Here is a 16,410-nt window from a genome sequence, read left to right as displayed (position 1 = left end):
GTACTCCACCACTGTTACTGTTAGTGTCCTAATGTAGTACAGTACTCCTCCACTGTTACTGTGTTAGTCCTAATGTAGTACAGTACTCCTCCACTGTTACTGTCCTAATGTAGTACAGTACTCCTCCACTGTTACTGTGTTAGTGCTAATATAGTACAGTACTCCTTCATTCAGCATCCTGAACATGAAGAGCTGTCTGAGCTTCCAATGAACCAGCAAGTTTCCAAGCCAAAACCTAAAAGCCTCAATTTATTGCAGAAAATCCATGAAATTATCGGAGCATCTATGGGATTATCAGACGATCTTTGGGATTATCAGAGAACCTTTGCAACTGTCACTCAGAAACATTAACTTATGGGATCCTTTCACTGAAACTCAAACGTGGACTCCTGCCACTGGGACACCTCTGACTGACCATGCACTAGAGGATAGCGATGACCTGGAAGAAGAATTCATCATCCTGTATTAGATATGAGCTACGGGCCAATCAGCTGGTTCTTCACATAGTTTTATCCTGACTGCATATTCTACCAACACAGTGACATCACAATACAGTATCACACATCACATCACATTATATAATTCACATCACATGTCATATAATATTATATATTTCATGACATCATACAGCAACACAATATCACAAAGTCAAATCAAATCAAATATATTTGTATAAAGTCACACATATATAACTAAATCATAACAAAATATCACACAATATTATACTACACAATGTCATATCACCAATTTTATGAAAAATTATATTAATATAATTTAAAAAATGTTATAATAATAATGGCGTTTACAGCTTCATAATTCAGATTCCTTACTCAAAACACCATCCTTTCCTCAAATGGCTTTCCTTCACATACCTGTAACACGCCTTTCACTCACACACCTGTAACACACCTTTCACTCACACACCTGTAACACGCCTTTCCTCAAACATCTGAAACACCTACTACACAGAACAAGCATACACTATTTTAATGTGGTCACCACCTCAAATGCCTGTAACAGACTGTGAGCATCAGTACTGAGAACACACACACACACACACACACACACACACACACACCTAAAGAAGCCACAGCAGACAGACACATATCCCTGAATTTTGGAATAAGGGAACTACTGGTGGTCTTCAGTATTTTCACACATAATGCGAGAGGGTGAGTTTGATTTGCTGTTTAGCTGCTGGTCAGCTGTCTGCACTGACATCACAAATGTCATTGCGGATTCAGGAATCCAGACAAAGGCAATTCTTCCTCACACACACAGAAGGGCCAGCAAGCAGTGCCCGTGAACAGCTCTGGAAATGATCAATAATCTCACAGCATGAAACACCTCATGTAAAAGAAAATAAATCATGAAATCATCAATGTGTCCAAAGAAGGAAAGAGCTGATAGCCGTGATCACCACAGCCCACAAAATGCAGCAATTCATTAACTAGCAATTAATAACCACAACCATAAGAATTATAATAATGATTATCTTTTTTTATTACTACTATAACTACCACTTTTGTGGATTTATATTTATATAGCAAAATTTCAGTAATTTGAGAGCTATGTTAAGCAAGATTTGTGTAGCGCAAATTTGAAGATTGCACATGAAAGACCTCTACATGGTGCTCTCTGCAGTTTGAGATTGATACTGTCAAACACAATGAGTCATTTGGAATTTTCTTTGTTCATAATTCAAACGAAATGGCGTTTGGTTCCACCGCCACCACTTAAAAATCTCTCGTCTCTTGTGACTTAAAAAACGAAAATATAAATATCCACATGTTTAAAAAGTGGTTTTAGTTTTTGAAAATAGACTTTTTGAAAAAAAAAAAAATTATATATATATATATATATATATATATATATATATATATATATATATAATTATTAATTATAATTATATATATATATATATATATATATATATATATATATATATATATATATATATATAATTATAATTAATTATATATATATATATTTATATATATTAAAACAGGTCAAGCTGTTAAAAGGCCTAAAGCGTTAATATTAACATAGACCCAGTTTAACCGCAGAGGACGGCTGCATGCGCCTGTTTTTACATTTGTTTTTACATTTAATTCTTATATTGATCAAATCAACAGAGTACTATGTTTTAATTACATTTTCTTTTATTCTGTAATAATAATAATAATAAGAAGAAGAAGAAGAAGAAGAAGAAGAAGAAGAAGAAGAAGAAGAAGAAGAAGAAGAAGAAGAAGAAGAAGAAAAGGAGTTTGGGCAGGTTTGTGGGTCGGTGTCAGGGGCTGTAGATGGTGTAAGGACTGTAGTCATAGGATGTGAGGGTGAAGAATCGTGCCATATGGCGGGTGATGTTGGTCACAGTGGGAGACTGTCACATAAAGGCTGTTTTAAAGCAACATTTAGTGAAGGCACAGAGAGGCTGAACTGAACCTCCCTCCCCATTAATTACTGAACACGCGCACAGAGACAAAGAGCTTTCAGAGTCGCGCGCGCTCTGAACAATCAACAGGGCAGAATCAGTCAAATCTAACATATATACACAATACATGCACACACAAAACAGCTGAGAGGACATTAGCTGCTTATCCTTCATAGATCTTAATTAACTGTCGTTTTAAAACTAAATGTCTTTAACGTTAAAGTAAAACCATGAAACACCTTTATGTATATATTTATATTTTTCAGTCGCATATTTAATATTTCCCCATACTCTTTACTGGTCATTTTTGCTAAATTAACCAACTCCTCTATAGTGAACCAATGACATTTTAGGCCGCGCAGTGCGGTAACTGCTCAAACTCAATGACAATATAATATAATAATACATACAAAGTCGAATCGTTTTGAGTTGCAAATAACAATTCGAGTGTAAAACTAATGGTTCAAAGTGCGAGTGTTGGGTAATGATGTAAGTCCAGGTAATCATAAACCACATTTATAGCGCATTAGTGATCGTGGAGCAGGTGAAGCCCCGCGTGTCCCTCACCTCGTACTGGATGTACTGCTTCCTCCATTCCGGAGTTATATGAGCAGAAAGGTGCTCCGCGAATTTCATTCTGAAGGAGCGCAGAGCGCGAGACGTTCCGCCCGCAGTTCTGCGCGTGTCTTATTTCTCACTGAAGTTCCTGCCGTGCGCCACTGCGCACGCGATCTGCCCAGCGAGCCCGTTTAAACCTCACAGTTCCCCATTCCCGCGTGTCACTCCTGTTGAAGTACAACTTTGAACAGACTAAAGAGCCAGAACAGTTGGCTGAATCACGGCGGTGTTGCCCCCTTGTTGTTGCCCCGGCGGAGGCGCTCGAGCGAGTGACCTCCCCTCCTCGCGCTCTCCGGACTCTAGGAAGTAGACGCGATCCGCCATCAGCGCGAGCGAGACGTGCTGGCGTCACAACGCACGTGCGTTTAAAGAGCAGCCCGAGCGTGTTACTACAGAAACAGGCACAAAATAGTTCAAATAAATGAGGACAATACGTCGGCCGTTGACATTTTAAATATATACAAATATTTAACCTGACAGAAAGGTTTTAAGTTTTAAGAGTTGTTGACATTTTCCGTTTGTTTTATGATTCATCGCTTGCTACTGTTTATCGGTGATTTTCAATGTCACCCATCGTACAACAGTAATAATCTAACAGAATAACATATTAAAAGTTTTGGGAAGTTCGTGAATTTGGTGTGTGTCAATCGTTGACGGGGGGGGGGATTCAGCGTGAGAACTCGGAGCGGTCGTTTTCTGCGTGGTCCTAGCGCTTGATTCGTCGCCATTTAAATATTTGTTTTTAACCGTAAAAACAAACAGCAGGGGAACCAAAACCGGCTTTTGAAAAAGTGGGGGGGGGGGGGGGGGGGCATGGATTCCCCGCTATTTAAATATTTGTTTTTAACCGTAAAAACGGCAGGGGACCAAAACCGGCTTTTGAAAAAGTGACATGTCCCCCCCGTCCCCCCAAATTACGTCCGTGCACACACACAAACAGCCGACACACACAGACAGCAAACACACCCAAAAAACACACACACAGACAACACACACCCACACAGACAGCAGACACATACAAACAACACACACACAGACAGCAGACACACAGACAGCAGTAATGAACAGCTGGAGAGAGCTTGCCCACCAAACCTCAGCATGAGACGATGGGCAAAGCATAACCCAACCAGCCTGAGTGGAACGGAAACGGTGCCATGACGACAGGTCGTTCCAGCAGCCACGCCCCCACATGCTGGGCCGTGTGCGCCTCTTCAATCTCATGGTTCACATACAGTAAGATGCAAGTGTCAGTTTGTGAGATCATATTTGGCTGCGTTGCTCCAGCACGTGATTACAGCTGCAGAGAAGACGCGTCTGCAGGGGCCGTCTCCCACTAATCCTGATTCTGCTGGTGCTTCCGCGAGACCACCGCATGTGGATGTATACAGTGTTAGTTATGTTGTGTAGTTAACAGCATTAATTATACTTCCCTAATTTCATGCTGGGCTTTCACATGTTAAACAAGAGTTTAAAACTGCTCAAAAAGAAGAAAAAACAGAAGCAGGCCATCTGCACAGGCTCTAAACCCTAACCCTAAAACCTAACCCTAACCCTATGGAAGCCCATTCCCGCCACCTAAAATAAAATAAAAACAGCACATATATATATTTCTCATTATTAAGTAAATTGCTATCTCATTATTTCGAGATACAAAGTCATTATTTCGAGATTCTAAGTCATTATTTTGAGATACTAAGTCGTTATTTCGAGATACTAAGTAATTATTTCGAGATATCTCGAAATAATGACTTAGTATCTCAAAATAATGAGATATCAATTTACTTAATAATGAGAAAAATATATATATGTGCTGTTTTTTTTTTATTTTAGGTGGCGGGAATGGGCTTCCATATAACCCTAACCTAAACCTTAACCCTAACATAAACCTTAAACCCTAACACTAGTGCACTAGCCCTAAACCCTAATCCTTGAGCCATAACCCTAATGCACTAGCCCTAAATCCTAACCCTAATACTTCACTGCAATATGACACAAGCAGCATCTTAGAAACACGTATTCAAACAATCCTCTACCCATTTAAGAAGCCTCTGTCAGTGAAGACGTTTCAATTATCAGAAAAATACTCCTCAAACAAATTTTTGGGTGAAAGACTTGGATACACCGCCATCTTGTGGACGATGTTAACACTGTATAGTACGTAATCTATATTTGTATACAAATAATGAGTATATGAGTATATATGAGTAATATATGAGTAAATGCTATTTAATTAAAATATATTATATATATATAATATTATAGGTTATTTTGTGTCAAAATATTTATAATTTGAGTAATAACTGAATTTAAAAAATGGAATCCACATAAAACCTTGGCCAAAATTTATCCATCCATCCACCCAAATAAAAGAGTCGTTACATAAATACATACTTATTTAGTTTGACATTTGGTCATTAATGTGGCCCCTTAGATAAAGATTACAGATCCAGGGGTTCATGGGTGAAGGGTTTTATGGTAAACTGGGTGCTCAAGTTTGTTGACGGTGCAGTGGATGGATGCCAATGTCTCTGGATGCTCCTAAGTCTGTGTTACCTTCTGGTTCTGCCCTTTCAGCTAGGCTGCAATAATTTAATTGCCAGAGTTGCTGCCATACTCCAGAAATGTGACATTTCCTCTGTCCCACATATAATCTCATACAGAGCTAATTGTCCATCTTTCTTTTCCAAATGGCTGCACGCCTACCCATGGCTGGAGTGGCCCCCTTTTTCAGCCCAGGAGTTTCATACCCAACTCCGGCCCACTTTTTCCAATCGGCCAAACTAGAGATTGACATGAGCCGGCCCATAGTGGATTCTCCCGAATCTCCCGATATGCCACTCTGGTCATACTCCTACCTGAGAAATACTGAGACGAGGAGAAACGAGCCTTTCCTGCTATCCACCCTGGGCCACCCACCTCCTGCCTAACCAGCTATGATGGAGGATCAACCCATTGCCCTGTCTAACCAGTGTGGATCAACCCACTGCCCTGGACCCTCTCACCACTCCAAATTCTCCCCTGCTGTGGCTGTATCTCCACAGCCCTGGACTAACCCTGACCATCAAGAAGTATAGGACTTTCAAGAATAAGAATTACATAGAGAACACGTGTATATATAAATACAAACAAAGATTAGAATTATTTATCATTCCCATCACTTTGTTTACGTATCTCTCTAATTATCGTTTTGACGGTGACTGGTGTCGGTCAGAGGAGGGTGGGCTCCCCCCTCCCGGGCTGAAAAAGGGGTCCACTCCGGCCCTGCCAGTAATAGACCAATACAGACCAGTAATGGACTACAGTAATATAGTACAGCGGTAGGTTTGGTTAAAAGAGCCCCGGAACGTTTGTTGAGGTCGCAGTTTTATCCGGGCCTTTTATTACGGCGTACCGCTAAGGGACAGATTCCGCCAAGCTCGCGATGTTGTCATGAGATACGAACTAATCAACCGACTACCGGGTTTTCTCATCGAAACTTCACAGGCGGCCAATTGCGGTAGAGGTTCGGTAGGATATTCATACCGCGTCTGTTCAGATCACTAAATGGCGTCCCGATCTCCATCGTCTTCCCCCGACTCGGCGACAGGTTCGGGTACCGACCCGGCCCGGCCCGACACCGGCGAGGCGCTCGGCGGCGGCTCCGACTCCGACTCTGATTTCGGGGTGGATGAGTTCGACTACGGCGCGGTGGACCCGGGACACCGGCTAGAGGGATCCGGGTTAGAGGCCCAGTTCGAGGCCGCCGCAGAGCGGGTCCGGGACCTGGTTACGAGCGCCGGGCGGGAGCAGCTGCTGTACCTGTACGCGCGGTACAAACAGGTAGCTTCGATCCACCTGAACGCACAACGTTATTTCACACCCGGGCCTGTGTTGAGCTGTCGGGACACACAGCAGCACGGTGACTGTATAATCACGACCGGGTGAACCAGCTGAACGCGGTACTGGACCTCTAATGTGGGGAGATTACAGTAGGATATGGCCGTGTACGTTATAACTCTGCTCTTGTTTGACAGGCCAAAGTTGGGAAGTGCAACACAGCAAAACCTGGTTTCTTCGATTTCGAGGGTCAAAGGAAATGGTAAGACACTCAGAGACCATGTACACCCATTATGTGCTATACACACACACACACACACACACACACACACACACACACACACACACACACAAGCCAAACGCTAACCATATGTAGGAATATATGTATAATCAGTATATATTTTCTGCTCCTTTTTTGTGTCTAAGGGTCATAGTTATATTTATGCTGTTGCCAAAACAGGTAAATCTAAGCTGGCTAGGGAATGGCAGAAGAGTACACATTAGAAAGGGGTAGGGGTGCACGATATGGACTAGAATTGCGATGTGCGATAACGTTGTTGGATATCCCGATATCGATGTGAACCACGATAAATTAAGATTAAAATACAGAAATGTAGTGTCTCTCTGAACAGCAGCACGTTAATTTGTTTTGTTTTTTACTGTGTAATGAATCCAGAATAATTCCAAATATTTTGCAGGTTTATTCAACAATAGATTCAATCTAGGTTTATACTTTCCCGAGTGAGCGACTCCGCACACCTCGTTAACCTCCGCGAACGGCGGAAGCGTTTAATCTTGCCGTGTCACATTCTTTGCAGTGTTGTCCGAAACGATATGTAGGCCTAGTAGTATAAAAAAAAACACCCCTCAAATACAAGGGAATGAACTTTTACCTGACCAATTTTAATGTTGCTTTGTGTTTCAGGTTTGAAAAGTGCTGGAATTTAGGCTAAAGTATTTGAAAAGGCTTGAAATTGTAACTACTTCGTTTCACAACAAATATCTGTCTGACTGAACAATTCTCTTGTATTACGTTAACAAATACGAGCCTCTTGTAATTCCAGGACGAAACATGAGAGAACGTGAAGAAGTTAAGATTGGGCGTTTTGAAAATAAATAGACATTAAATAATGTGATAAAAAAGCGAATTATTTCGAATCATTTAGAGTATATGTATAAATATTTAATTCAATAACGTGCTGGGAATTATTGAAATTGACCTTGAAAGTGACGTACAAGTGCTTGAATTCCACCTTGTATAGGTGTATGAACCCTGCAAACATGACTGTTCTCATTGCGCCGAGACGCGGCGCGCGCGAACTTTAAATAAATAATAACATTAAATAATGTGATAAAAAAGCGAATTATTTCGAATCATTTAGAGTATATGTATAAATATTTAATTCAATAACGTGCTGGGAATTATTGAAATGGACCTTGAAAGTGACGTACAAGTGCTTGAATTCCACCTTGTATAGGTGTATGAACCCTGCAAACATGACTGTTCTCGTTGCGCCGAGACGCGGCGCGCGCGAACTTACAAAATTCGAGAGGTGCACGACCTCGTGAATCGACAGCGCGCGAGGCAATTGCACACGCCACCGCGATTACGTTATTTTCGCCTCCCGGACCCTCGCGCCGCATCAAGTGTAAACCAGGCTTAAACCAAATCGCGTGTCTGATGAGCGTGTTCACCCCACTCCAGGGTTGCCAGGTCCTACAAAAGCTTTCCGCACAAAATCTGCGAGTGTAAGTTGTCGGCGGGGGGGGGGGGGGGGGGGGGGGGGGTGTTGCGAGTGTGAACTGGAGACAAATTAAGTATTATATCGCGAACGATTCTTAGTGTTGACTTGTAACTTCCGCAGTAGCCCAACTCAAAAGTAGCCCAAAAAAACCGCACCCCGCGGCCCCAGAATTTTTACCCGCGGCTGGATTTTCAAACAAGCCCAATTTGGCGTGAAAACCGAGAACCTGGCAACTCTGCCTCACTCTGCCTCTTGCCTACTTACGTCACGTGATCATAGTATGCAGCGCGAATAGCTCCCTCTAATGCTGGACGAGGATAACGCAATTTGAGTTTGCTGTTATTCAAGGAGTTATCGTGGCTCTTTCGATGTGTTTATCGTGAAACTTCACATCGCGATAACGATAAAAATACGATTAATCGTGCAGCCCTAGAAAGGGGGAATGTAGACCAGGATGTTCAGATATGTCTGTGTTTCTGTGAGTTTCTGAATGTGAGTGAAGTGTGTGGTGTATGTGTGCAGGACAGCGTGGAAACAGCTGGGAGAGATGAGCAGAGACCAGGCTATGCAGGAGTACGTGACGTGTGTGCACACACTGGATCCTGATGGCTGCTCTAAGGTGTAGAAGCACACACACACACACACACACACACACACAGTCGTAGCAGCTCGGGACACACTAAGACTGACCGCTACATTCTTGGCTTTGACCACCATTTTGGAGTCTTTAATCTGCACTAGTGTATTTGAAGATAACATCTTTACAAAATTGAATAACAAAAAAGTGTATTCATTGTTATGCCTAAAGATTATTTTGAGCCCTCTAAGAAAACCCATTATCCTAATCTGTTGAAAAAAATCTGACAGATACTTCTGTCAAGTAGCTACAACTATTAAACTGAACCATGTTCAAGTGTTTCCCCTGAATATATACAGAAGTCGTAGTAGTTGAGGGTGTGGCCTGTAACTAACACCTTGTGGTTGAAACTCTGTAAACCCAAAATGGTGAGCACACTAAAAGTCAGAAGCAGTTGGGTAAGATAATAAAGTAAAATGAATTTATTAAACAAGTATGGATTAGTTCCAGAGACCCCTGTTACAAACGCACAAGGCGTCTGCCACAGAGAGCCAATTCCCCCCTGGGAACTCTCATCTTTTATACTTTAGTTCATAAGCACCCAAGGTGATCACGAGGTGAACATGAGGTGATTAAATGAATATGATTGGATAAACTTGGCATAATTCACACATGATTAGACAAATGTATATTGGCCCCTCCCCTCATGCTCCATCCACGCTTGGTGATCTCATGATGGTCTGAGAGCCGACGTGGCCACTTCCATGTTGAGACTAGGAGACCAGCTAGTGTCTCCAGTGAGGTCAGTTTAGGAACATCAGGATGTCCAGGGGGAAGACAGTACAATTCTAAGGCCTACTGAGCCATACCAGACACTGAATGGCTTCAGTGCCCTACTTACATGATTAACACACACATATATGATGATGATGATGATAATACTTTATTATCAGATCAGATCTGAAATTTGTCTTGCATACAAACAGTAGCTCCATTAACACATAAGCATATATATATATATATTACCAGGGCCGGCCCTTCCATTTGGCGACATAGGCAAATGCTAGGGGCGCCGTCTGTCCAGGGGGGCGCTCGCGTGCATTTTTTTTTTTTTTTACAAATTACCAAATTAATAAATGTGAAAACAAGCAAAGTCCACATAATCATAATTTCATTGTTTAATAATATTAGTCAAATTAATAATTCTTATAATAACAACACACAAAAAAACACACCACAGAGTGAGTGACATCTCCTTGTAAAGACCTCAAAAAGGCAGTGCCCAGGGTAGAAAAAGGAGAAAAGTGGAGGAAGAAAGGCGACAAAAAAACAGGTAATATAGTGGCAATATGTGGTGAATTAACACTATACCATTGGCGAACCGTCAGGGACTTCAACGCCTTCTCTGAAGGTTAATTGATCTTAAAAAGGATGCTTTATTTATTATATGTAATATATGTTAATAACACTTCACCAATAATTTGTATTTTTCCTATAAATCGGCTTTCAAATCCACTTTTCGTACTTGAGCTGGAAAAAAAAAACAGCGCTGAAATAAAAAATCAACCAATCAGAATATTTCACACCATTGTTTCTAGGTAAAAGAGAGAAAGGCCCTCCCCCAGGACCTTCTGTTTATCTGTCGCATACCCTTGCCTTTTACATTGAGAGCTTTTATTATAGATTGGCAGTTTTATCAACCAATCATATTATCGAATTAGAATCGTGGGGGTGTGCTCCAATGGTCTCATGTTTATTTGAAACAAATCCAAAATGTTGCCAATCTGTAGCTGTTGTGTTGAGAGACAAATTAAGTATTATATCGCGATAGATTCTTAGTGTTGACTTGTAACTCCCGCGGTAGCCCAACTCAAAAGTAGCCCAAAAAACCGCACCTCGCAACCCCAGAATTTTTACCCACGGCTGGATTTTCAAACAAGCCCAATTTGGCGTGAAAACCGCGAACCTGGCAACTCTGTCGTTCGCGAAGGTTCGCGCGAAGTGGGCGGAGTCGAGCGATATGGTCACTCGCGAAAGTATAAACAAGGGCTCTGTTCGAAATAGCCTACTACATACTGCTGGCGTACTGATCGATCCCCAAATCAATATGCCATATGCAGTATCTGACCAAAATGAAATTTTCCAGTACGCGAAACATACCCGGATGACCTACTACTTCCGCAAAATATTCCAGTATGCGAATAGAGCTATCTTCATGGTGTACTGCATCCCATCATGCAACGCTACGTTCACGCGACCCCGTAGTATGCTTTGATTTTGACGCATACTGGAAACTGTACTGCATACTACTACGAGGACCAGTATGCAGTATCCAGTATATACAGAGTCCAGTATGCAGTATCCAGTATGTAGTAGGCTATTTCGAACCTGTTCGAAATACCCTGCTACATACTATTGGCGTACTGATCAACCCCTAAATCAATATGCCGTATGCAGTATGTGACCAAAATGAAATTTTCCAGTACGCGAAACATACCCAGATGACCTACTACTTCCGCAAATTATTCCAGAACGCGAACAGAGCTATCTTCGTGGTGTACTGCATCCCATCATGCAAGGCGGCCAGTTTCATATCGTCCGTAAAAAAAAAAAAAACATGGCGAACGATGCGGAGTGAGAGTGCGAGCATAAATGTTTTAAAATAAGAAAATACACTAAACAACCACTAGCTAATAGTCCTTTTTTAGCTAGCTAATTAGTTTTATCTTAGCAGCCTCTAAATATAGGATAGCTTTGAAACCTATTAAACTGTTATACTCACTTTAAACTCCTCCAAAATGAATGTCATAAAGGTAGCTGTTAAAATCTTTCTTCTCCGCCTTCTCTCGTGGTATCTTCTAAAAATCGACAAATAGTCCGCCATTTTGAGACTTCAAAAGAATCGCTAATCATGGGTGGCTACACGTTCACGTGACCCCGTAGTATGCTTTGATTTTGTCGCATACTGGAAACTGTACTGCACACTACTACGAGGACCAGTATGCAGTATCCAGTATATACTGAGTCCAGTATGCAGTATCCAGTATGTAGTAGGCTATTTCGAACAGAGCCAAGGCTTGAGTCGGAACAAAGGTACATACTGTACGCGAATAACGTACTGTACGCAGTTATCCTATCCTGACACCGTCCTCCTCGGTCCCGAGCAGCATAACCGTGTATTCTTTCGCCGCGCTCACCAAACACCAGGTTCCGTTTACGACGCACGGATCGACGTCATAATAATCCGGGGACCGCCTGTATTTTGAGACGATAACTTACGGCGTAAGGCGTAAAACAAAATCACATAATTTATGTCCTAATAAACCAACACGAAATATTTATTAAATATTTTATATATTAAAACTAACTATAATCATAATAGTTGCAATTCTTTTAAACTTTATTGGCATAATTTCTTTGAGTTGTCTTGTATCCGATAATTGTAATAACAGAAATAAATAAATAATGAATTAATCATGCCTATACGCCTGTTTTTAACATAATGTGTCTTTCACTAAATTTGACTTGATCTTTAAATAATTTTCTGGAAGAGGACCCCCAGATAACTCCAGTATATAAACATTTATGTACATTTATTGCTCAGGTGTTGCATTTTGTCGCTTCATAGATTCTCTCTTCTCTCCTTACACAGGCTGTTAAGATAAATATACTTTATTAGGCAAAAGAGGCCTTGTCCCAACTACACCACATTTTCAGTAATTGCTGGCATTGTCTTTTGCCAGGAAACATTTCAGCCAAATGAAAATTTCTTGCTTTAACCCATGAGTTGAGCCCACCCACTAAGAGGGAAGATATGATTGGTCAATTTTACTGTCATTTGAAACTGGTATTGCGCTGAATTATAACTGCCAGGCCCTCTGTACACGAACAGCGGGCATCACAGTCCTGATAGGGGGAGACACAGGCTCACAGGTTTCCACTTAAACCCTCACCTTCCAACACAGATTGAATAGACACGGTTGAATAATTTATTTGCTTATATTTTTGTAATTGTTTAAATGTCGATTGTCAAACTGTAAGTAGATCAAATAAAATTGGATAAATTATATTATATATTTATGTTTTAAGAATATTTTTAGGCCCTCTGAGAGGGTGTAGAGGGCCCTGATGGTTCCCCACTGATATATATAGGTAAAAAGCACTAGCGCATACATCTATCATCAAGGAAAATGTTAGATTTTCTACCACACCCTTCTTCTACTAAGTTAGTCAGTCTGTGCAGTCTGTTTTGGTGGGACAGCCATTGTTGTACTGATGTAATTACGCGCAAGTCCCTAATTAGAGACTGCATTAAGAAATTGACCAGCAGATGGCAGTGTCTGAGTGTCTGGTGCTCTAGAGCAGTGGTTCTCAACTGGTCTCAGCCCGGACCCACATTTTCACATGGTCATTAAGTCGCGACCCACTTTTATATAATACAAACCAAACAAATTTATTCTTGAAACATGGCCTTCAAAAACAACATACATAAGCATGCAAAGTGAATGTATGAGCAATTTTTAAGAAACTGAGGACCATGGCAACATGTAGAAAAAAACTATGATAAAATAAAATATCAAAATTGCATAAAATAAGGCCATAAAATGAGATATTTCACTTGTGTATTCAGTCTACAATATAAGACACTGAGGAAGACCATGCTAACTGCATGTATAAAAGTTAACTCAATAATTTGACATTTCAATAAACAGCATAAAATAAATAAGGTTACAAAACAAGATAATTTCACCTAATCTGTCTTTTGTGGAAGTCAGTGAGACAGTTGGGCATGTACTTTACTTTTGATCAGAGCTTCAAAGTCCGGAGTGACAGTCGACAGAGTTACTCTCAGATCATGCTCAGCGTTCAGCCTGTTTCTCTGCTTTGACTTGAGTTGGACCAAGGTAGAAAAGCCACTTTCACAAAGATAGGTTGTGCTGAATGGTAGGATTGTTTTGACGGCAAGAGTGGCAAGAGAAGGATATTCAGCCATCACATCGCTGCACCAGAATTGGGAAAGGCTTACATCGTTGAATTAGTTTTTCAGCGTCTGGTCACATGACAGTTCCACCAGCTGATGATGTTCGTTGTTTGGCAACACGACGCTTTCAATGTTGACAATGAAAGGGTTGCGTATCCAGCTATTATCGTCGTGTCTCTGTGGGAAGTAGTCGTCAAACCGATCTTGAAGTTTATTGAGATGCATATTGATCGTTTTCTTCAAGTCATTTTTGGCCGTGGTGTCCAACTGCTGTGCTTCATGGGAAGCGTTGGGAAACATGTCCAGTCTGTCTTTGGATAAATGATTTACCCACAGTTTGATCTTTTTCTTGAACGCTAAAATTTTGTCTGACTGTTCAAAAATGTTGTGTCCTTTCCCCTGCAAAGACACGTTTAATGTGTTGAGTTGATCAAAAATATCAGCAAGATATGCAACAAGCGCGAGCCAGGTGTCGTTGTCAAACAGTTGAGCATATGAGGAGTTATTCTCTGCGAGGAAGCAGGCGATTTCTGTTTTCAGTTCGTAAAAGCGTGACAAGACCCTACCTCTCGACAGCCAGCGCACTTCGGAGTGATACAACACCTGCATATGCTCAGAGCCCAAATCTTTACATAAATTTGAAAAGCAGCGGCTGTTCTTCACACTCCGTTTTATGTGGTTCACCACTTTGATGACATTTTGCAAAGCTTCATCAAGCACAGGAACCATATTCTTAGCCACCAGTGCCTCTCTGTGCACTAGGTGCCCTCATCAGAATTTGTTTCACCACACCTGAATGTTTCCCGGTCATGGAGGCAGCGCCGTCAGTTGTAATTCCAATGCAGTATTCCCAGCTTAGGCCTACTGAGCTCAAATACAAGTCCACGGAGTTGAATATGTCTTCTGCTTTGGTAGTGGTGGGGAGTTCTCTGCTGCAGAGAAATTGTTCTTGCAAATCACCTTGCCACAAATGTCTCACATAAACCAGTAAAATGGCATGGTGAGCGATATCCGTGGATTCATCCATCTGTAATGCATAGTAAGGGCTTGCCTGAACGCAAGCTGTAGTCTGTTGTTTTATGTTACCAGACATGTCTTCAATACGCCGAGCTATACTATCATTGGACAGAGGTATGGTTTTAAGCTTGTCTGCCGCTGATTCATCCAGCACCTCTCTAACCATGTCCATGGCAGCTGGTAAGATAAGCTCTTCAGCTATTGTGTGGGGTTTCTTGGCCTTTGCAATACGGTGAGCTACGTGGTAAGATGCCAGGAGTGCTTGTTCTTGTTTGGAGCAAGATGCTGTCAGACACTTCTGTGATACCTTCAGCTCATGAAGTCGTCTTTGAAAAAATTCTACAGGCTTATCTTTACATGCGGGATGTTTTGTTTGTAAATGTTGCATTAATTTGGATGGTTTCATGCTCTCTTGTGCCAGCACTTCATTACAAATAACACACTGGGGTTTCTGTCCGTGTTTGTCTTCAATAAATGAAAATCCACATTTTAAATACTCAGGGATATATTTGCGTTTCGCCATCTTGCCTCCAAACGTTATAACAATTTAAAAGTGAGGGTTAATCGGTAAACAATTAGTGGTTATCATGGCAACGAAAAAGGTTCGAATGTCTGGCGCGTGCCTCGCTGTCTTTTTTCAAGATAAAAGATGAGTAGGCTACGAAATCAAGAGCATTGATGATTATTATTATTATAATATTTTTATATTATTATTATTATTATTATTATTATTATTTTAACAATCGGTCCGCGACCCACCCAGAACGTGTCCGCGACCCACTTTTGGGTCTCGACCCACCAGTTGAGAATCACTGCTCTAGAGTCCAGTGGCAACCACTGCATCCAATGCTTTGTGTTGCACTTGGTGATGTATGTCTGCTCGACCATGGAAACCCATTCAATGAGGCTCTCATGTCCTTGAGCTGATCTGAAGGCCACGTGAAGTTTGGATGTCTGTAGTGATTGACTGCAGAAAGTTGGCGACCACTTTGGACTATGCACTTCAGCATCCGCTGACCCTGCTCCATCAGTTTATGTGTCCTACCACTTCATCAGAATCAGAATCAGAAAAAGTTTTATTGCCATTGTCAATGAACAGGGTTCGCAGACTAGGAATTTGCTTCGGCATGAAGTTGCAACATAAAAACAAGTAATAATAAGGGAATATAAATAGAATGAATAAAGTGAATAAAAGATGAATAAAAATACAAAGGGCATAAAA

At 41.2% G+C, this 16,410-nt stretch overlaps 2 protein-coding genes across 5 annotated transcripts in view; one reads left to right on the top strand and one right to left on the bottom strand.

The window, feature by feature from the left end:
• Positions 1 to 3,363, bottom strand: part of xpr1a (xenotropic and polytropic retrovirus receptor 1a) — a 97,637-nt gene extending 94,274 nt beyond the window's left edge. For 2 of the 3 annotated variants that reach the window (XR_013123035.1, XM_076985363.1), the window contains exon 1: positions 3,002 to 3,362. Coding sequence is in view for 2 of the 3 variants with exons in the window: in XM_076985363.1 (XP_076841478.1) it covers positions 3,002 to 3,070 (69 nt within the window). In the remaining variant the exon portion in view is untranslated. Of the gene's footprint in view, positions 1 to 3,001 lie in introns of all 3 variants that reach the window. The other variant, XM_076985364.1, reaches the window with a different exon arrangement.
• Positions 3,364 to 6,421: 3,058 nt separating this feature from the next.
• The window catches only part of acbd6 (acyl-CoA binding domain containing 6), a 47,243-nt gene continuing 37,254 nt past the window's right edge, over positions 6,422 to 16,410 (top strand). Inside the window, exons 1-3 of one of the 2 annotated variants that reach the window (XM_076985297.1) lie at positions 6,422 to 6,871; positions 7,066 to 7,130; positions 9,136 to 9,232. In XM_076985297.1, coding sequence (XP_076841412.1) covers positions 6,596 to 6,871; positions 7,066 to 7,130; positions 9,136 to 9,232 — 438 coding nt within the window. In that variant the 5' untranslated portion in view covers positions 6,422 to 6,595. The remainder of the gene's footprint in view (positions 6,872 to 7,065; positions 7,131 to 9,135; positions 9,233 to 16,410) is intronic. The other variant, XM_076985296.1, reaches the window with a different exon arrangement.

Source organism: Brachyhypopomus gauderio, unplaced genomic scaffold, assembly GCF_052324685.1.
Source record: "Brachyhypopomus gauderio isolate BG-103 unplaced genomic scaffold, BGAUD_0.2 sc40, whole genome shotgun sequence".
NCBI classification, from domain to species: Eukaryota; Metazoa; Chordata; class Actinopteri; order Gymnotiformes; family Hypopomidae; genus Brachyhypopomus; species Brachyhypopomus gauderio.
The sequence above is the reverse complement of the archived record's forward strand: the minus strand, read 5'-3'. Positions and strand labels throughout refer to the sequence as shown.